Here is a 23847-nt window from a genome sequence, read left to right on the forward strand (position 1 = left end):
TCTGGCTGGTTTAAAAGCTGTAGAGATGTGGTGGCCCTTCAAAATGCGTTTTAATTTTTCTCCCAGACCTGGAATGTAGGGAATAATGGCCAGACCTTTAGATTCTGGTTTAGATGTTAAATGGTTGGTTTTGTTACGAGGTTTGAACAACCAGTCGGGGTATCCGTTTAATCTCATGGCCTTCTTAATATGTTTAATTTCGTTGCCTTCGTCCTGATAGTTACTGCAAAGTTTTGAAGCTCGGTGTAGCAGGGAACTCACAACCGAGCGTTTGTGTTGTAAAGGGTGGTCTGATCTGAAATTCAAGTAGCGATCTGAATGTGTTAATTTTCTAAATACCTTGGAAGATAATTTACCTGACCGGTTACGAGTGATTAATGAATCCAAGAATGAAATTGAGCATTTGTTCTCTGTTTCCATAGTGAATTTAATGGTAGGTTCCAAGCTGTTCAAGTGGTCCAGGAACTGCTGTATCAAGTTTGTTTTTATTATGACAAACGTATCATCTACGTATCTTCGCCACATTCGCGGGGGGGTATGGAATGAATTCATGGCCCGTTGTTCGATGTCCTCCATAACCAAGTTTGCCACAGTTACTGAAACCGGTGATCCCATAGCTGTTCCAAATATCTGTTTGTAATGTTTTCCTTTGAATTTAAGGTATGTAGATTCTAGGCATATAGTTAACCCTTCTAGTATGTCATTAATATTAAACTTAGTCCTGTTTTCCAGTGTGTTGTCTTGGTTAAGACGTTCTTTAGCTACTTGTATAGCCAGGTTAGCGGGTACATTGGTGAACAGGGAGGTAACGTCGAACGAGACCATGCTTTCATCTTCTTTTATTTGAAAATTTGTAATTTCTTCAACGAAACCAATCGAGTTTTTAACATGATATTCTGTTCGACCTAAAAGAGGGGATAAAATTAAAGAAATACGTTTAGCTAAGTTATACGTGGGGGACCCAATGAATGAAACAATAGGCCTAAGCGGGATTTCCGGTTTGTGTATTTTGGGTAACCCATAGAGTAATGGTGATGTAGCATCAGAACTTTTGAGAAGGTTCCATTCATAATTGTTCACCTTCTCTTCTTTCTTCAGCCGTTGCATGAACCTGTTAAGTTGTTTTTCTATACCTTTAGTGGGATTAACCGTAACAGGACAGTAAGTGTCCCTGTCTGCCAACATATTGTGAAGTTTATTATCGTACTCAGATTTATCCATAACAACTGTAACATTACCTTTGTCCGCCCGTTGAATTACCAAACCTGTGTTATTTTTGAGCTCTTTTAAGGCTTGTTTTTCGTCCGGTTGGAGGTTGGGTTCGATTGTTTTGTGGGATTTTAAACCTGAAATAACTTTACCTCTTACCAGATTAGCTTCACCGGGGGGTAATCTCCAGAGCCCTCCTTCAATTGAGGCTAAAATTTGTTGAGTAGGTACCTTGGCAGGTGCTACGGCAAAATTTAAGCCAAGAGAGAGGACGTTCGTCTGGGCTGGAGTTAGCTGAGTGCTAGATAAATTCTTAACCCAATTCTTAGCATTACCTTGGTTGACAGGTCTATTTCTTGGGTCCATTTTAAGTTTTTGTAACTTGTCGTCATGTTGTTTTCTATATTTTTGATAGAGATTTTCCCGATTTACTTCCGCGTAATTAATACATTTTTGCAATGTATCCTGTGAAACAGAGTTAGAAAGGTCATTAAACAACTTATCCATACTTTCCTTGCTGATTTTTGCCCACATATGCGATTCCCGGATACGTAGTTTCAAGTACCGGAACCCGTTTTTTCGAGTTAGAGCTTTGGCTGCTCGGTTGTTGTCCGGACTCTTTAACGTTACGCTCTTAGGCAGAACACGTGCTGAAATACAAGAATGGTTAAAACGAATATGGCAACGGTGTCTCGTATAACGATCACCTGCATTTAGGTACTTTCGAAACAACGAAAGTGCCTGTGATCCATGCGAGTCTGCGATAAACTTAAAAATAGAGTTAGCTCCACCAGGCAACATATCAATAAATATAAATCGCTCTTCTGGTGTAAACGAAGTATAAACCGACGTTTCGGCAGCAGATACCAGCTGACCTCATCAGGGTTAATAATTAAAACGAGAGTGCGTTAGCCATCTTATATACTGAGAAGTAAAATTGATATGTTGCCTGGTGGAGCTAACTCTATTTTTAAAAAAATATCAACGTTTGATTAAATTAGTATATAGGCTTTAACTTCGATGGCTATATAGTTAAATGCGTAGCCTATGCGGAGTATACACAGGCTAAGTACAACCCTTATCTAAAAAGGTAGTTCTGTTCTACCCTGCCCCTGGGACCGACGTAACAGGGCAGGTTATTTATCCCCTCGCCATTGTAAACATTTTGCAGTTTCAGATTTGGTCCGAGCGCCACCTAGAGACAGAAACTGCAATATATGATTTTCTAACGTAAAAAAACGGTTAAGGAAGTTTGTAGGCTATACAGGTCATGCAATAAAATAAATTATGTGTCACAAATCAGTCAGGATAAGTACTTATAAGTCCTACCCAAACCAGTTCTAACTGAACCTTCTAGACATAGATACGTGCTAAGTAAGATAATTTCTAACACGATATTCAAGCTGTATTGAAATTGCGATTCAGCTTAACTAATAAGGATGTTCGAGAATCCCTGCGCTGCATAATAAGACGAAACTTTTCGAATGTTAAAAAAATCATACGGTGTTGAAATTTGTATTTAACTATACCGTAATTGCAATAGAACCTCCAAAAAGGAAATTCGGCTAATATCTAGCGGTTCTCCACCAGTGGGCCATGGCTCACTGGTGGGTCATAAGAACATTTTGGGTGGGCCACAGACCAATTTAAAAAGCTAGATTTAGTTTCGTTTGTGTCACTATATTTAATTTTGCAGGAATAATGGCTTGGAGAGGAATTAAAAAGGAATGTAAATTTATTGTTCAGCCGCAAGTATCTTACTAGTGCAAATAATCCTTTTTTAAATGTGTTCTGCTGTGTTTTGTTCTAAACCTAGTTTACGTTTTTTTCCTTAATAAAAATTTATTGGGCGACAGAATTTTTTTGCATCGTAAATGGGGCCACGAAAGAAAAAGATTGAGAACCACTGATCTACACCATTAGCTGAGTCGGTCTGTGCTTTTAGTTGGAGAAACCATCCTACTAAAATGTCTATGTGTCACTTTGTGTCAGGACATCGTAGATATCACAGCATGGATAATGTCTTATTTAATAAACAACTTTTGAAGACCGTTATTCGCAATAATGGTATCAGATTAGGATTCAACTGAAGCGTTTTTCCTAATGTTTTAATGCCTGCGCCTTGCCCCTTTTAGAAAAAAACTTTTTTGTTGTTTATGCATGACCGCACTTGAAAGTACGCCATCGCTTCCTGAACTTTAAATTGTTTGCGGGAGAAAATGAGTGTGTTTTTGTTAATTTCACCGGTGTTTTGTGTTATTTAGCATTCAATTTAGTTAATTTGGGCCTAAATTTTATATCTCAGATATGTTTATTCGATCAAAATTACTCGGCGCGGTCTAAAATCCTACCAGAGCGTTCAAATGATCGAAATTGCGCACATTATTTGGTTTAGGGTGCGATTTAGCGTTTGGGTTGGGGTAGATCAAGTTTTTATATTTATTTATTCTCTCAGTTTTGAATTTTCACGACTGGTTTCGTAACTTTATTTGGCACAGGTCTAGAATCCTGCCACATTTACTATAACAGTATCGAGTCGAGTTGTTAAATTTGAAATTGCAAGGAAAGGCACAAATAGGCGCTGGTCTAGAATCCTACCACAGTTCTAAAATCAACGCACAAAATTTGAGTTGGGGTGCGGGTTAGCGTTTGGGTGTGGGTGGGTGAAGTATTATTATATTCTTTGTTTAATAATAATACTTGACCCACCTTAACCCAAACGCTAACCCGCACCCTAACCCAAGTGGTGTTTCGTTGTGGTAGGATTCTAGACCAGCGCCCACAAATATGTTAGAATTAAGATCATAATAATACTTGACCCATCCGAACCTAAATGCTAACTCGCACCCTAACTTAAATATTGGACGTTATTGATTACCTTTTGTAGTCGTTAAATATTGCTTTATGATAATTTATTTATGTTTTCAGTATTAATGTCTTTAATTAAGGAAGGCACAGTTCATTGTGCTTGCAGTACATAATATGGAATATATGTGAATTCATTAAACAGTTGAACTGTTTATGGTCTGATACCATTTATGCAAATATATTTAATATATCGGTAGACGGTAATGATCAACAATCTATACAAACTCGCCTATATTTTCTTTCTCTGTATTAAGATATGTAATTTTTATTTAAACACATGATATTTCAATGTAAAATGAGAAGAAATTTTATTAGTTGAAGTCCAAATTTTCACCACTACAAGATTTTTAAGATGTCTTTGTTAAAGCCAATGAATGAAGGTATGTATTTATTATATTTATTTGGCATATAGGTGTATTCATGTATTCTACATGATAAACAGACCTCATAATTATCTACAATCGAGAAGCATATAAAACTAGGCAAGTACAATAATCGATGAACTATTAGAGGTATGTTGTAAGCTGTATGATAAAATTGACTGAAAGTTATTTGCACACCGACATATAAGCGAAGGCTTCTAATTAATAAGAATTGTCCCTGGGGGCTTTGTGGACCACCTACAATGCAAACAAGCAGAAATTCTGATACACTGTGCAATCTGTATAATTGTTTTCTACTATATACTAATAATGCCTATTTGGCGACTTAGATTTATCTTTCCTTATAAAATGAAAGTTGTTTTTTTAGTGATTTTTTAGTGAATGGTCAGCGTCACTGTTCAAATTAAAAGTATGAGCAATTGGAATACAAACTGAATAACAATAGCTGGTCTACTAAATAGCAAATGTAAATTAGAAAAATGTCACCCATTCAAGTCTATAGTTGTTCCCTGTACAGAAACCAATAAAGATAAAATCCTATAAAGAGCTAAAATGTTATGTGTATTCGGTTTTCTGTACAGCCAAACAAAGTTCTCTTGGGTGTTATTAATTATCCTAAGTTAAATATTATTTTGTCAATTTAAATTCACCTCCTTTGAACGGTTGTGAACTTTTTGAGATCATTGAACAATGTGATGTCTTTATTACTAGTGTGCTCTAAAATACTTGTCATTAATCACAAAATTAAAAAAAAATATATATATATATATTAGCCGCCCTAAACTAAGGGCAAGAAAACTTTAAATAACCACCTTATTCAATATTACGCTGGTCTCACTGCACTTAAACAGGAAGCTATTAACCCCATTGAAATTTGCTCAAACAAAGGCCTTTCTTAGAAGGAAATTGTTGAATAAAATCGATGGAGTTTTTGCACAGGGTTGGAGGCAGAATTAAAAAGTGATTAAGTGAATGCTGTATAGTGTGCTTATATTTTGAAGTTAACTTCTGGTTAACGGCATACAAACCATTCCATTCATGGTGTTATGATTCAATACACCCCAGAATTTATGCATACATGTAGTATAATGTGAAATCAATTATTGAAATACTGTGATTCTCTTTAGAGTTTTGTGCCACTTTAGGATTAACCTCGTACACAAATGTGAAACATGTTTAGTTTTGCACAATCAGAAGTTTGTATTAAACAAGGTATAAGTCAGTCAAGCTAATTCAACTGTTGGCCCCTGTATCAGATTATCTAGCAAGAGTTTAAAAACTTCAAGTTTCGCAAACTACATAAAAATATTGCATCATAAGGTTTTACTTTAGTTTCTTTTAACCTGGGTACACTATTTGAACTTTGGTTGCTTTGTCAAATCAGCTTGCACTTAGTTTTTGCAAAAAATTAACTTCAAGGTTAGCAAAGTGCAATAGTTTTCTACCTAAAAGGTGAGCAAAAGATGTGAACACCCTTAGTTTATTTTATCCGGATGCCGACAAAATGGTGTTAATAATGCCAACTGGGGACCAAAGCAAAAATATTTACTTCTCCAAAAGCACGAAAGGTGGTAGTGTCAAATCTTGCACAGCAAGCGTAAAGACGTGCCAAGTTGGCTAGCTACTACATGATGTATATGCGGTTTGTTGGAGGCTGCAACGTGGGACGTTAAGATTGGCGCGAAGGTGCCAGTTTCTACCCGCGATTTGACGGACGTTTCCTTGCAAAGGCGATTAAACGTCGGGCGACCATTAAAGGCGGCTCGCATTACAAGGGATTACCGCAATTCGCCACTGCAGCAACAGGCCAACCAGTTATCGTGGCTGTTCCAAACGCAGGCCGCCTTCTTTTTTGTTTTCACCCCCTTTCGTTTTGTCTTTCAGTATAGTACTTCATTTTTAGCTTTTTTTGTTTTGCAGCCGCGCCTATTTTGGCAGAAATATTACTACAGCCGCGCAATTTCATGGTGCAAAATCGTGCCTCTGCGCAAATCCAAGTTTTTCAATCTTAACCTAATGTGCCGTGAAATGCAGACTGGCATGACGGGGTGTACCAAAGTGTTTCAGTCGCGTATCAGTGATGTCTAATCGAAATACTCTTTACTTTTCATACTCCTCTACATACATTTAGATTTTACTTTATTTGTTAATTCGTTGACTTGATTTTCCCGAACTTATTGTGAATTAAATTTGATCTGATACAATAGAATTCGGCGCTGGTCTACAATTCTACCACGTTTATTTTAACGATGACGAAACGAGTTGTCACAGTTGAAATTGCAAGAAAGGCATAAATATGTAAGAATATATATAATAATATTACTTGACCCACCCAAACGCTAACTCGTACCTTAACCCAAGTATTGTTAGCAAAAATGACGAAAATGTGAAAGGATTTTAGACCGGCGCCTGGAATTCCCGTAATTTAAGGTTTATAAAATATTTGAAGAAAATCATTTTCGCTTCTTGGCAATTAAAAAGGACAGCTCTGAAGCAAGACAAAAGATATAAAACACCAATAAAGCTTTAAAAAAGGCTGCAATTTTATAGGTGGCCTTTCTATAAAGCGGCCTAATGCACAAAGCGTTACTGCAGCATTTTTTCTAGCGCCCTTTTTCTTCGCGCCTTTCCTGTCGGTTTCTTGCCACAAGTCTGGCACCTTGTAATCGTTTTTCCTCGTTTCTTTTATACTCGCGTGGGCCGAGTGAGCATTAATCCTGATTTTCTGCGTTTGAAAAGGAAACGTGTGGTGTTAGCTAGGTGAACAGTTGTAGCGTTTGTTTTGTTTGCTTGCACCTTTTAAGCGTTTAAAACGTATCTAAGACAAACAGTTTCAATTGTTTTGCCGCATAGAGAGGCCATGTGCACTTAAGTCACTGTTTTCAAACTTCATTTAGGCAAATGACTTGTTAAAAATGGAGTGTTTTCATTTAACATTTTTTATAAATCTTTGGTTATATATCTTGATTTCTATACCTAAAACAATTTGCTTGGTATATGTTGCATTTTTGTTAATTGAGTAATTGCTGTAATCGAGTTATACTTAGCAATTTTGGTGGTTATCGTTTAATTTTGAGTTATGGTTTAATTTTTTTGACAAGGTTTTCAGTAGGAATTGACTTGCTATAATTATGACATGACTGGACTGGACTTAGAAAAAAAATACTTGTTGGGTTGGATTGCTTCATTTATTCATTGCAGAAACGAAAAATAAATGTTTTTAATATTGTATGGTAACTTCAACAGTTTAATGATACCATAGCACTTGTCATTTATTATCCTTAAAATGTAGAAAGCAAGTTAGATTTTGGTAACTCATATTACTTCTAATTTATGCGCGCTGCGGAATTTCACGTGCTTCCCATGATTCAATGTTTGACAGCTTCGGCAAGTTTTTTCTTCGTTGAAGCCCCATTATTTAGTTTGAAGTTGATTGTTCCGATTTACTTGATTGATTGCCTTTTTATGAAGCACGAGTCATCACAGACATCGAGAGCACGCCTTTTTTGTTCTATTGATCAGCAACGATGTGGATAGTCACTGTTCTATAAGTCCTTTGGTCGACAACGATCAAATTGCAACTATATATATAAAAGACATGGCCCTTTTTTATGGTTAGTTTTAGTCACCTTAGTGGTGCCCTGTTGAAGCCACACAATTATGGCAATCATAAGAGTTGAAAACCAAACGTGTTAATCGAGATGTTATTGATCTAATCGACCTTTTGGGCTTTCTAGTTCATTATCAAGAATTATATATGGTTGCCCAAGGCTGGGCCAGCAGCTCAATCGAAACCAGAATCAGCAATAATTAATAGCAGTTTATTGCGCCAGTCGTTAGATATAACTGATGGGCGACGGTACAAGCCCGACTACCCGACCGGACGTGTTATAGGAACTCGGGGCAGGTGAGCGCGGTGCGGGCCTAAAATCAATGATCAATGCAGTTGCAACGGGCTTGTTAGAAAGCAGAAATGCAAAGCCGTTGTTTACTTTATGCAGCCGACTGGCGAAAGGATTCTTGATTTTTATTAGGATATGTTTAAAAATCGGTTCGACAAAGGCCTTTTTTGTTAAAAAGGCGCTTATTAATTAAATAATGATGATACAAGTGCGTTTTATAACGTCTTTATGTAAATAATGTCGATTCACCACTTTTTTGACATCAATTGTTTGGCTACATTACGGATCCGTGCATATTGTATTTATGGCCCTTATTTGTTCTGATAATCGAAACATTTGATTGTTTATCTTTATGAACTATTTTGGAAGTTTGGTAAACAGCGTCTTCACTATCTTTGTGTGAAAATTTCAGCTAGTAGCTTATGAAGATATAACACCAAGTACATTTACGCGCTTCTATTTCTTAATTTTTATTTTAAGCCCCGAACTACATTTCGAGGAGTATTTTTGTAGTTTTTAATCGTATGCGAATTATTGTAGCTCACAATTTCAACCCGTTAATTGCCGCTGCAACGTTTATTTCACCGCTTCAAGTGAGGAAGCGCTTGGGCATACGTGTGTTTTCATAGCGTGGCGCAATTTCAACTTATATCCGGGATGACATTACAGTAGAGTTGTGCCACCATTTAAACGTTTTTCGTAGGGGCGGAATGCCTTGTATAAAGCAAGAATTATCCGAAAATTTGCAAATTTGCGAGGAGCTGTTAGGTCAATAGTCAGGAGTGGCTTCTTTTTGCCGTGGCTTTAATTTTACTGATTTTGTAATATGTGCATTTTTTCTGCATCAGCGTAAGTAAACAGCAAATGTTGTTGTGCCCAGTTTTGCAAAAATACGAATAAATGGTATTTGTAAATTGTAACGTTTCTATACAATACACTAGGTTGACAAGTGGTCGCGCGATTGTATTCGTTCGATTGACAGCGAACGTTAATCACACCATTGTATTCAAACTTCATAGATTCCTGTTAACCAACCCGACTTTAACCCTGTGGTACGACACCTAATAACGGCACTAAATACGAATTGGTTAACATGAATCTATAAAGTTTGAATACAATGGTGTACTCAACGTTCGCAGTCAGTCAATCGATTAAAATTGGGCAAAAAACTCCAGGTATACAAAAACATCGGTATCGGTTGGCAAGAACGTAAAAATCGGTTATCATTATATAGGTAAAAATAGTGATATCGGTCGATCTGTAGTTATACAAATTGTACAAGTGCGCTCATTGCACGCATTGTTGTTGCCGCCTCAATTGACCTCCAGCTTATCCTATGCGCAATACACACAAGTGCGAATTGCTTTCCAAAGCGCCGATTGATTGCTTGTCCGACATGAGAAAGGAAACTGGCCGCAATTCACATGCAACCTTGTGCCCGACCGTGACGCGAAAGACGGCTGAAAGAGGGCACACTCCATTGTTAATCCCGAATGCAGCTCGCAAATACTTGTTAATGCGATTGCATTAACGATTGCGGCGAATTGTTAAATCGCCTTTCGTCTATTGGCCAGCAGACCGGTCGGCGCGAAAATTTGAATTTCGGCTCTTTTTGAAAAATCCAAGTTGGATTTTTTTTCTCTCCTGGCATTATTGAGGGTCGCTATGAAGTGGATGGTATAGCAGAGATTCTTTATTGTTGATTTGCCGTTTATTTTGTAGATTTTGTTGAAATTTGTTGTCAACTAATTTTACAGTTTTGAGGTGCCGACATGTTAGGTTTTTGGTTGGTTAAAGTATTATGCTAGTAACGAACACATCGTATGTATTTACTAAACCTAAAGGCAGTTTATAATCTTTGCGCCTTTACGGCGCGAAAATTTGAATTTCGGCTGTGTTTGAAAAACCGAAGTTGGATTGTTTTCTCCTGGCATTATAGAGGGTTGATATGGAGTCGGTGGTATAGCAGTTTTATATTAACGTTATTGTTGATTCCCAGTTTATTTTTTCGATTTTGTTGAAATTTGTTCATCAGTTGATGCAGGTATTGTATGTAAACGGTAGTAAACATTTTTGAGGTCAGCTTATTTTACAGCTTTCTATAGTGTCGACTTAAATTTTTGTTAGCTAAAGTATATGCTAATAAGTGAAAGACTTATTATCACATCGAAAAAACTCGAATGTATTTACTGAGCCTAAAGACAATATACAGTCTTTTGCATTATAAAGTACAGCTCCCGTCATACAATGGCTGTTTTTCAGGCACTGCGTGCTAATTGTAATGTTGTGATACGTCATAATGCCTCATGCCATGCGTCACAAGGCACATGCCGGGCTGCGCTATTATTACGTCAAAATGCGACTCATTATAACGCCTACCACCCACCCACCCATTGTTTGTTGCGCGGTAGTAAACAGAAATGATGAGTGACACCTCCTAGGCACATTGTTTTGGCGCAACAATGCTTTTACCGAAAGTCATAGAATACCATATGCTAATCCGTGTTGTTTTATATTGTCCTAAGTATATTTATTTTTTGATTATAAGGTTTCGTTTCGGTTGCTTAGTATACTGAGACAGAAATAGAGTCCTGTGTACTTCCTAAATGTATACAGTGCTAATAGAGTTTATTATATGTGAAACAAGTTTGCCAATTTATTCCGAGCGGCTAAACATTCTTAGATTATGTTCTTTAAAAAATTGAATTTGTTGTTCTATCAGAATTAGCCAAATAAGTTTTATACTGTAATTTTCGCGGGAGAATTAAAATTGAAACAGTACGCTTTTAATTATTTTTAAGTAAATATAAAGTTCGAGAACGTCAGCTGTAACGTCAGTTTTAACATCTTTACAGTTTTGAGCAGTCTTGTGCTTACAGCTGTGCAATGCGCATTTTTTAAGACCAACCCTTGCAAAATTGCAAGTAACCTTCCATTGAATGTCGGTCCGCTGGGGCTTGTTACGTCATAGTGGCTTCCGGCTGGTTGACAGCGCGTGCTTCCTGTTTGTGACGTTACAATGCAAGCGTGATTCAAATTTTTTCTTGTTTATGCTTGTGGCGGCCAGGTATATTAGGCAGATTGAGCGTATTAGGCCGTGCGGTGCCTGCCCTTATGTGTGCAAGTGCATATTAGTCACAACAAACATCAGTAACAGCAACAGTGTAAACCGCAGCATGCCTGAATCTTTGCAACAACAACAAACCAGATTAAGGCGGATGCCTTTACCAGGTAAGCTGAAAAATGAGCGTTGATTACTGCTGATTTACGATCGAAGTGATGGATATTTGTAGTTCGGGCAACTTAACTTTTCATTTCGGTTTCAAATTGAGTATTGCGTCTTTATTGGGTCTGTTGCACTGTGATTGTATGTTAAGTTAAGAAGGAAATACTTGAGATTGATGCCTTACAAAAAAGGGTACACAAAGTTTTAATTATTATCATAATCGATATATTTGATCTGACAGTGTAGCCACCACTCACCAGTCATAGAAACACTTTACCTTGAATGCAGAATCAAAACAGCACTAATTTTTTAATCCTATCTAAGTTTTTTGTGTCGGAACACGAGAGCAAATATGTATTTATGATTTTTAAATCCATCAATTTTGTTCAGTTAAAGGGAATTAAAATTCCGCACAACTAGAGGCTAGATCAGAGTACCATTTTATTTCTGCGTTTCGGTTTAGTCATACTTTACCTAACTTAAATCTGTTTGTCCACATTGATGCCATCTTTCTATTCATACGTGTAGACCATTTTGGTAAGAAATCAGTACACTTCTAAGCAAAATGGTCTGCCACTGTTAAGGTATCCAAGACCTAAAAAGTCTGACTTTTGGATCTTGATGTTGCGGCAATGCACTAATTGAACCTTTAGGTAAACCCCCTGTATACATAAAAATGAAAATGTTCGCTAAATATTGACAAAAATTAATCAAAAACTTTAAGATTAAATTAAATAATACTTGGCACACCCGAACACAAACGCTAACCTAAATAATGTGCGTTAAGTGAAAATATTTGAACGCTAAGGCAGAAGCATAATTTTTTTTTTCGTAAAGTACTATTATCGAAGGTAATCATCTTATGCAGATTTGCCAAGTCAAATTAGTTCATTGTCGAAGACCTCCAGGTCTAAAAGTCATACTTTCCGATAGTTAAATGCCCTATTTGTTGTATATCTTTTTGCTCAGAACTGCACCAATGACTAACGGATCGAGTGATTTGTCCTTAAATTATTTAAACGTTTGGGAAAAAGCCCAAACTCAGCTGGGCATACAAATTATTTTGTCAAATATTATTAAAGTTAATCTCCTATGCAGATTTGTCAAGTCAAATTTGTGCATTGCATCGACCTCAAGGTCTAAAAGTCTGATTTTCCGATCCTAGACCTTTTTGCTTAGATGTTTTAGAACTACACTAATGACTGACGAATCTGGTGATCTTGTCCTATCACTAGCGCATTGGGCACCGATGCTATCTTATTGAACAATTAACCGAACCCTAAGTTTTTTTCAGGAGGCTCGCACATCGGCAAAGTGCTTGAAGAGGCGCGCCTTGAAATCTGCCACCTCGAACAGAACAACAACAAAATGGAAACGGCGCTGGCCGACCTTCAGAACTGGCTCTCCTCAACCCACTCCACCGCCGGCACGTCAGAAACCGTGACGTCATCAGTTCATGACGTCAGCAAAATGCAGGCGCACAATGTATCGGCAGGTCAGTATTGAGCCCAAGCTTAACGGCTATTAGCTTATTGTAAAAGAGCGGTTTGCATGGGCGGGTAAACACGAGCCCGACTTTATAAGCAGCAACCTTTTCATCGTGCTGCTGTCTTGGTTAAAAACTTACGCCGAGGCTGGGTATTAAACAACGGATCAGCTAAAAACATTAAAAAAGCGGCATAAAATTGCTTGAAAATGAAGCTTGGATAAATCTAGCCCTTAACCACTTATTTATGTGTATTTATGCGAAGTTTTTATTGAATACTAATTTATATTTTCTTTGTTTGACGATAATTAAGTCAATAAACTTTCGAGCAAAATGGTTGAAGGTTGTAGTAATACTAGCTATCAAAGCCCACGCAGAAGTAGGTATCATTTTGAACGTTTCAAATAACTCTTTATTCATTTCCAACATAGTAATAGTTTAGTTAATAAAGTTCGGCAAAACAGTTTATATCCGGACCGCTATGATCAGGCCTAAAAGTTTCTATCTCCGGTCTAATTGACAAAAATACGTTTTCTTCTTCGCAGCAATGCAAACGAGCGTGAGTTGCGACGAAGATTCGCTGAAACGCGAAAACGAAAACTTGAAGGAGCAACTCGCCAAGTTGAGAGACATCACCAAAAAGCTGACTTCGGATCTTGTGAGTTAAAAACTAAACAACTGTGTTTTTTAATTCAATCAGTTTCCAAATATTTATGCTGTAGCGAACCTACCGATGTGCATCCACGTTCGCTTTAATGCCGCTGTTTAAGCTATGTTTTAGGTTTAAGGATTGTACGCGGCGTAATGAGTAAAATTGATTTTTTGCGTTTTAACAGTTTTGGTTTTTAAGTTTTCGACTGAATAATAGATTATGTTAAAAACTAAGGCTCGTAATCAATGCTATATTTTGTTTCAGGAGAATCGCGACCAGGACACTAAATCAAAACGGTAAGTTAAATGTACAAGAACCCTTATAGTAAAAGGTTTCTATATCCACAAGAAAGACAATCTGTTTGCAGCTTATTAGGCCCCTCTATACGCCCCTACTTAACTGTTCTTTCCAATGATTTTCTATCGGTTTATCGTTTAGTCTTGTGATAACACACCGATTCCGTTGGATATTTATCCAAGGCGGCCCAGTCTAAAATAAAACGGAAAGCGGGCTTGGAATTGTTTCCCAACAATAACGTCAGTTAATTAGCATTTATTTGATTGACATGCGTTTTGTTTACGCTTTGGCGTCCTAATTTTCTGCCACTTTTGCCTACAGACGAAATGCGCAATTTTTTTATCACCGTTCCGTTGGTATATATGTCAATTTCGCAAGCGTTTTTTTTTAAATTCATACAAATACAACATGCACTTAAACTATGGAAGAAAAACAAGAGTTCAATGACAGGACGATTTGGTCGGAGCGTTAAACCATAGGCTGCAGTAGCCTAGCCAGTGTTGTAATTTCTTTTAGGGCTTGACTTTATTTCCAAAATACTCGAATTTGGCCAAAGTGTATTTGTTAACCTAATGTAATGCTACGGCAATGACTTAAATTGCATTGGTAAATCGCCTGCTATTTTTGTACAAGACTTTACCGGGATAATAATAGTTATTAATAATTGTTTGTACTAGAAACTAAAAACAAACATCAGTAGTTTACATTTACAATACCGCATTTCATAGCAGATAATTGTGTTTTGAGCTGCTTAGCATAAACGCGACTGCAAAAATATCAGCATATCTCGACTTTTATGGTTTGCATAATTCAATACCTGCTATCCTTTTTTTCAGTGACGCCCTAAAGCAGCGATTGTCGTCGTCTTCCTTTGTTTGTCAACAATTCCAGGACAATGGCGTCAACAGTGAGGGCAATGTGACCAAACGAAGGAAAAGCGTGGCAACGGTAAAAGTTTGCATGCCATTTATTTAAAGCCATTTTAATTCACAGCGTTTAAGTGACATACGACCATTTTTTAAGGCCTATGATAACTTAGCAATATCGTCTATTCTCAATTTTACTGTACCGCATTGAAACCTACTATGGTTACATTTCCATGAGTCTTAAACCAGTTATGTCCGATAAATATCGGATACGGGCCAATACCCTAGATGACAGGTTGTAGTATCGGTTCTTGTCCGATACTAGGGTGGTATCGGTAGCGATCTGATACCAAATTAACATGGGACTTTAGCGTAGATTTGCTCTCCAACCAGCGATTTTTTTTCTTAAAACACAAATGTATCAAATAATCTTAGGCTAACAACTGTAGAGGTGGCTAACCTAAAAACAATAAAAAATGTTGACATATTAACCTGGAACACATTACCTTGAACGATTTTATTTTTATCTTTTAGCATATTAATGACGTCATTTGCATCAGATCTGATCGCGATACTTTTTGATCCAAAATATCGGGTGTTGGTATCACAATAAAATGTCAAGTATCCCATATTAAACCCGCGAAAACAATGTTTCCCTTATGTAACCCTTGCATTATTTTAAGTTGTGCATGCGTCGCTTAGAAGCTTTTCAGTTGTTATCAATAGTAACTTTGCCTCTTTGTTTTTGCTGACGCAGCATGATGAGTCGGCGAATTCGATCCTGGACTCAACGAACGTCGACGAATTGCACAGACAACTTTGCGACGTGAGTATTTTCCTGCGTTTTGATCTGATTGAATATGTTTGTACATCAAAAGCAACGCAAAAAAAACGATTGGATGAAGATCAACATTTCTCTAGAAAAAAACAAAAAATATATTGATTCAATAAACCAATGGCTCCCATTGCCAACCTTGGGGACTTTGCTTTCTTAATGCACCAATGTTCGCGTTCGATGGTCAGTCTTAAATTAGGCCCTCGAAATATCTGCCAGCTATGTGTATACGTCAAGTATTTTTAACTCTACAGGCCGTGTCGTTGTACGCGGCTCGACAGAAAGGGGGTGGCTGGTGGGCCTTTAGTGATCTTTTGTAGAGATATACCGATATCGGCCTATATTTCGCGTAAATAAAAAAAATCGTTATCGGTTAAGTTTGGGCAATATCTGGGCCGATATTTACTAAAAAATTATGATATAAAGTTGTTCGTAAAAAACAAACAAATTTTCCAGTTTTTTGCTATATATAAGTTATTTTGCAAAAAATATAGGTTATTTTGCAAAAAATATAGGTTATTTTGCAAAAAATAGATACAGGTACGCATCCTTTCCAATTATAATAAACTTTTGCCATATTTCAGGTATATAAAAAAATCGGTATCGGGTATCTTTTGGCAAAATGTAAAAAAAGTGATATCGGTCTTTTAACTTAAGTCTTTTATACTTTTTTTAACCATATTAAATTAAAACCGTGGTGCTTTTCAACAGGTTCTGGAAAAGAACGTTCGCTGGCAGACTTACAACAGTGAGCGCGAGCAATATGTCGGCAACCTGCTCAACAAGTACAACCAGGTGTGCGTCAAACTACAAGAAGCAAGGGACAAATTGGCACATATCACCAGCAACCCAGGTGTGTTACAAAATACGGCCTGGCAAAAGTACTAAGTGATGCCTTCACCAAAGGTTGCTTACTGATGTTAACTTTCCTGCATTAAATCAGTGTTTTCCAACCCTTTTTACGCGTGGCCAAAAAAATGAACGTAAATATGGCAGCGGAGGTTTTGGCGACCCAATTCTAATTAATGATATATTATAAGTGAACAAAACAGACAAATAGCATAAATCAAGTATTTATTATTATTTTATAATCCATGTCTTGGTATTTATCCTATTTATCCTAGTGGTTGATGTTAACTTTTATGCATTAAATGAGTGATTTTTAACCTTTTTTGCGGCGACCCATAAACTAAACGTAAATGTAACGGCTAAGGCTTTGACCGTATTTTAAACAAAAAAAAAACATAATACCATAAATAAACTCGAATATAATTACACAGTTTTCTAAAATTTGAAAAATCTTTTTTAGAACCGATCACTATAATTCTAACCATATATAACTACTGCAATAGACGACCAAACCAAACCAAAGGGCGACCTAGTTTTATTCGCAGCTCATAGGTTGTCAAACAGTGAATTAAACCAACGTTTCTCAACCGTAGCCGTCGGGCACTAATTGTTGATAGCCTATGGAAGGGGCCTCTGCACTTAAAAGGTTAAAACGTCTGATTTTTAAACCAAAGTACGCCTAATTTGAGTGTTTACGGTGTTTTTTAGTGCAGCTTTTATGATACTGTACATAAATCATTCTACGATCATCTTATAGTATTATAGGGCTGACACAATGCCTTTGAAAAGTTTTTAAACAAAACCCTATGCCTTTCTAAAACGTTTTAATGGTCTTTAAACTCACTTATGTGCACCTTAAGTTTATGTTAATTAAGTGCGATTGAAAAACAATAGTTGAACATGGCATTTATACTGATTTGCCCCCTTAATTACGTCATTACGTCTTTTTTCCATCCAGACAAACTCGCAGCCGAACAACGACGTCACTATGACAATGTGCTTATCGAAGCGCGACAGGAGCTGGAGAAGCAGCGAAGCGAAACGAATCACGTGAGGACCGAGTCGCACGTCATCCGAACCAAGGTCGAATCGGATATGAAGCAACTTAAAGCGGTCAGTGCACAACCTTTTTATGTCTATATCTGACCTCATGCAATAATATTGCAGGTGTAAAAAAACATAGATATGCTTTGATTTGACTATTTGCGTAGTTTTCTTATAAATGTTAGCCGAATACTGGATAACCAAGCAGAAAAAATAATGAACTGTACTTGTTCAAAGTAGAATCCCAGGTAAGTCTAGAACTTTATGTTTCGAATCTAGGATAACGGCTGTTTATCTAAAATTACCACTTCCTTATGTACATTTAGGCACAGTCTTTGGCCGTATAACAGTAAATTATATACCAAACTTATTTGGATTTAAATCCAAGGATTCGATCTTCTAATTCGAACATCATTGCAAAAAATCGCAACAGAACAAAGAAGATTCCGGCGCTGGTCTAGAGTTCTACCCTTTTTACATTAACGGTTCTAAAAAATAAAATTACAAGAATGAGAGAATAAATATTATAATATTACTAATTGATCCACCCAAATCCAAACGCTAACTCCCACCCTAATAACCCAAATAATGTTAGCAATATAAACCCCATACAAAAATGTTGTAACATTCTAGACCAGCACCAAGATTTCCTATATTTAACGGGTTTTCTTAACTTTTTTTCCAAATTCACCTCCAGGTTCTTGTATTCTTAAATTTCAACATTATCATTTAAGTTTATTTGTTGTTTTTCTACTAAACTTCGCTCTCGATAAATACAATATTATAGTTAAAAAGATTCTTGATTAAATGTGTCGGTTTTAAATTATAAATAAACCAAACTAAAGCAAAGCATTAATATACATATGTGTGAATTGCAACTTCGGTGACAGAATTGATTACCATAAGCATTGTAATTGATATTGTGGTCATTGTTTTTTGTTTACTTTCAAACTCAACAAACGAATCTGAAACAATGCGCATTGTGACGAATCGCAATTGATTGAACGGCGATATAATCCAAGCACTGTTGACAATAATTCACAATCGATTGATTGACTTCCTATATTGTCACGTCACCCGATCTATTGTGACGAAACAGACAGTGGATCGTTGGGGAAGTAATCGTCCCGGAAAGTTTCCTCTTTATATTGATAGATATCGGTTACTGCTGACGCCTATAGTAAGTCGTTTCAAGAAATCCAATTATCCAGTGATATAGTATAGGGCAGTGACGGGTGAAAATATTGTAATGTGGATGACAAACGTCGTGTGCGGATGAAAATAATATACTTATGCGTTACACCTACAGTAATATAGTCTCTCAGCGGTTCAGTACCGCTCAAGTTATCTATTTTATATCGCTTAAGGCTCACGGTTTTAATACACAAACCCTTTCATTGCTATTTCACAAATAGAAAAAACTAAAGACTGCAAACTTACTGTGCTTCATGCGTAAGTGCGAGTTATCGAAAATGTGTTGTATTGGTTAATCTTTTGAACAGAGCTTGCGATTTTAAAGATAATTATAAAGGGGTTCTTCTGACAAATATTCTGTTTAGGGCCGACATTTCGATTACCTATATACAGGTGATCTTTTTCAGGGCAAAATACCATTAACTTTACAGAAGGTTATATATGAAGTGAGGAAGAGACCAAAAAGATTTTAAAAATGTTATGCTAGTGTGAAAAAGTTCTTTAATTTTAACGTAATTAGGTCGAAAAAGCCTTCGCTGTTATATTTACGCTTAGCGTTTGGGTCGACGTTAAAAAAGGATGAGAAACACTGGGTTATGCCTTTTCTTCGTATTTGACAAAATTACGGGTACCGTTTTCTCAGGGGGAAATTGAGTATTAAAAGCCTGGGAAAAAGGTTGATAACCACTGCTTTAGCCCCACGTAAACCAACAAAAGCAAATTAAATGCCCTACATTATTTTCAGGAGATAAACAATAGTTTAAACACCCGATCAAAACAGAGGTTCAAACCTTTTTTAAGAAATATATTTTTTTCTCATTCAAATATAATTAATAGAAATAGAATTTCAAAAGAAACCGACGATGCCAGTGTGGGTGAAATATATATTTCTTTAAAAAATGTCTCATCCTGGTTTTACTCTGGTTTTTAAACTTCGAGTTTTATTGTTTTTAAACGCGTGAGTGGAACAGTGATCGACAAGCAGAAACCTGCTGCCAATAAATGGTTTTAGATTCCAGAAAGTTTTTCAGCATATATATATGTACGATAGTTTGTGGCCCGCTATTTGGCATATATATTTACGGTAGTTTGTTTTATACAGGAAGTGGAATACTGGCGGCGTCGCTACGAGGAACAGCGCACAACCCTCGCCACTATCACCGCAAACTACGAGAGCGAAAGAAGAAGAAGCAGCAACTCGCTCAAGGAAAGCAAACAGAAACAGTCGCAGATCCAGCTGCTACAGAGCCAGGTATATAGACGTTCACACAATACTGTACAGCAGTGGTTCTCTACCTTTTTCCTTGTGACGTTTTTTGGAAAAGTAGTGCTGTAAAAAGTCATTTATAAATGAATTAAGTCCCAGTCAAGTCATTTAATTCCAAATCAAGTCGATTTAATTCAAAAAGTCGCAAGGCAAATCCCAGTCCGAATCATCGATTGCCCAAGTTAAGTCCCAATCTAGCCATTATTAGAGAAAGTCAACTCCAATGCAAATCACCAATTTAAGAATAAAACATTTTAACTTCTAAAATTGGTAAACTTGTCCGATTAGGACCAACAACTCATCAAAAACAAAAACAAATGGTACTTTTAACTAAATTTACTAAGAAAATCCGTTTATTTGTTTAAAATAAAGCTTAAAGCTAAATGGTATACTTTAGTATTTTTATTAAACTAAACTTGATTGTCTCTCCAGGTGCAACTTTTTAGCGAGGACTTTCGCGCCGAGAGAAAAGAAAAAGAAATCGCCGAAACTGAGATGCTGGTGCTCCGGAACAAGGTGCAACAGCTGCAGCAGAAAATCGAGATCCTACATAAGGTACTTGTTTTTAAACCAAAACAAAGCTGCCACCTATTGTTACGTCACAGTTGTGTGTGTGTGCCAGTTAATGTCTCCGGTTTAAAATCGACCAATTGTGTTCTTTCCGCTATGATGTCGTGATGTTTTGCACCTTTGGGCTTTAATTCAAACAAAATCAAATATATCCGACCTATCATTGTATTTTAATTTTATTTTCTATCTTTTTAAATATATATTTTTTCGAGTTTTTGACGTCGCTATGACTAAGTATAAGTTTTGTCTACCTTTTGGTAATCGCGTGGTAGATTTTCCACGCTTTTAGAAGGTTTCAAATTGCTGTTTCCAAACGTCAATATAAACGGCTGTGACGTAATGCAGTCTTGTTTTTGTTTAAATTCAAAGATTATAGGTGCGCGAAAACGGAACTAAAAAAAGCACCAGTTGATTTATTGGGAACTGGCACACACAACTGTGATGTAACGATATAGGCCGGATGGCTTTGTTTTTATTTGAATTTAAAATAGGCAAAGAAGGGCTTTGCCAACAAAAAAGTTACGACGCGAGCCTTACTTAGCGGTTTAGAAAGGTTCTGTAAAATTACATTTAGGACTCGTTTAAAATATTCTACTTAAAAATTTTGACAAACAATTTTTTTAAACTAGTCTTAAAAAGAATACAAAATAGTGTGTTACGCGTATAGGACCATTAAATTTACTGGACGCGCTTATCCCTTTAGCACAAGTGTGTAATCTCTGGTATCCCACATTAAGCCCACTGTTTTTGTAGTTTTGTGTTGTGATAAGACGATAAGTTAACTAGCACCTGGCGAATAAACACCGAAATCAGCATTTCTGAGGTATTTTTGTATTATTAATGGCGATTTATGATAACATTTCTGTAAATTGCTTGCCAACCGTGGTAACTATAAATATCCTTTGCACAAATAATAGTTTACTCTTAAATTATTATTAACCTAATTGTTGTATCACTTGCAGAAACCCCACGTGTCATTCAGTGACGTTATGTTCGACGAGTTCGCCGCCTACGATGACGTGTACAACCACGATGACGTCACCAACCGATCGGGCCGCGGGCGCCGGGCCGTTTCGCCTCCGAAGCCGTTTCCGCGGCGCCGCGACAAGACGCCCACTGACGTCACAAGCGTCGAACTAACGCGCTCCAAACGCGCAGCGCCGGCGCCACCTAGCGAGAGAAAGGCTCGTTCCGCTCAGTCGCTAGCTGTCGCTGTCGAGTCGCGCCGCGAGCGAAAGGCAAGGGACAATCGCAGGAACGCAAAAAAACGATCGCCAGATTACGACGACGCCGCCGCAGCTGATACGCTTCTCCATTGTCCCGGATGCGATAAGGTGTATGACGTCACACAGCATCTAGAGTTGCTCAAGCATATCGACGTTTGCGGCGACTGAACGTTCCGAAGACTTATTGAAGCAAATTGAAATAATTGAAGATCGAGGTTTTGGGCAGCTGAACTATTAGCATTTTTTTCTGTGAAGACTCAAATGCGAAAGAAATGATTGTGAAAAGTCATTTTTTTTATTGGGTCGTGTGTGGATATATTCTCACAACAAGCAATACATCCTATCCGTGAGTTTTTTTCTAATTTTGATACACCCTATGTTACTGCCTGCTCCTATCAAAATCTCCCTCTCTTGTGGGCACAGCTGTTTGGCACGCTGGATAATGTAACCATTACCTAAAAATAACTTCGAACGAAAATTACGATAACATTAAAACCAATTGATCAATCATACATTTTTTTGTCACGAGCATATTTTGATACGCCCCATCCTATTATCACTGCGCCGTGCAACAACCTGCATCCTTAAAAAACCCTAAAAATGCTTTCATTGCCCTCCAATTGTGTGTTGCAGCTGGATTTGCCAAAACTTTATGGTTGCACAATAAATATATGACACGCACTGTACAAAACGCCCGTTTTTCTACTCGCGATTTTTGCTTTCGTTTCATTGCCTTTGTTTCGTCACAAGTATTATTATTATTGTCGTCTTTATTATTACTTTTGTTTGCAAGTTTCTTTTGTATTTTTTTCCTATCGATAATAGCATTCATATTGTCTTCACGTACGTACGTTGCCAGGTAACCGTTATTTGGACGTTTCAATTTCAGGTCTTTGTGCAAAGCAATAAAGGTACAACTTGTAGTTTCAATTTAGAAGTAACTACGTCATGTTCTTGTGACGTATGCTCCCTGCGAAATATTTTCCATGAATCTTTTTTTTTTATTATTGAAACAAGAAATAACAACACTGACTTCTAATTAAAGCAGTTGACAAAGTTACCTAACATAATACACTCAAACCAGATATCCTTTTAAAACAAATAATACCAAGAACTCTAAGCTACAAGCAATAAAACATTTATTAGTTTTATTTGATAATAAACCGCTTTTGGTTGCTTTGTGTTGATGTTTCACGCAATACTAAGCTTTTTTCTATTTGCTGTCGCTTTCAGCATCGTGAAATGATCTTCGTGTAAATAAATTGGTGGTTTGCAACTGGTTTTATTAGGTTTTAACTGTGGAATTCTACTTGGTTTATGAATGGTTTTATGATAGGCATCCCATCGATTGTAGAAGTTTGGTTAGGCGCAAAATTTTACCTAATTTTAGTCAACTTTTACAGGGATTTAAGTTTTTGTTTTAGCTGAATCGAAAATCGTAAAAAACAAAACAAATTGCCACTTTTAACTAAAAAATAAACAACACTAGATGTAAAAATTATGTTTGACATTACAAACTGAAACCTTTAAAGCTTATAATACATTTACGTTATGTGATGCTTTGTTTAAAATACTGTTTTAATTAAATCTTCTGCAACTTTTAACTGTTTTCATTTTCCGTAAATACCATTTTTTTTACACTGGCACTACGAAGCAGCTTAAGAAGTTTTTTTGCCGCTCTTCGACATTTGAAATTGCTCTGATTGCAATTTAGATTTGCGCGGAGAGACAAAATACAAAGTCACGCTTATTTTTCATAGTTTTGTTAGAGTGGATAATCCGACAAATAATATTCGTGAAAATCACTTGGACAAAAAGTACTTACCGTTAAAGGGGTAGGCTACAAGAAAAAACATAATTTGATAACTGTTTCAACTTAAAAACGAATAAATCATAAGCACATTACATGAAATTTATTGTACGTTTAAGTTAAGTTGAGTTACTGTTCAAAATTAGCTTGATATATATTTATA

General features: G+C 36.7%; 1 protein-coding gene across 1 annotated transcript; it reads left to right on the top strand.

The window, feature by feature from the left end:
* Positions 1-11434: 11434 nt before the first annotated feature.
* LOC146158978 (uncharacterized) lies at positions 11435-23144 on the top strand. Its single transcript, XM_083384701.1, has 11 exons — positions 11435-11593; positions 12883-13083; positions 13620-13732; positions 13991-14022; positions 14860-14971; positions 15647-15715; positions 16436-16577; positions 17532-17686; positions 19914-20063; positions 20511-20633; positions 21611-23144. The coding sequence occupies exons 1-11, from the start codon at positions 11539-11541 to the stop codon at positions 22040-22042; spliced, it is 1584 nt and encodes a 527-aa protein (XP_083240827.1). The 5' UTR covers positions 11435-11538; the 3' UTR covers positions 22043-23144.
* The last annotated feature ends 703 nt before the right edge of the window (positions 23145-23847 follow it).

Source organism: Ascidiella aspersa, chromosome 3 (genome assembly GCF_963924565.1).
Source record: "Ascidiella aspersa chromosome 3, kaAscAspe10.2, whole genome shotgun sequence".
Classification (NCBI taxonomy): domain Eukaryota; kingdom Metazoa; phylum Chordata; class Ascidiacea; order Phlebobranchia; family Ascidiidae; genus Ascidiella; species Ascidiella aspersa.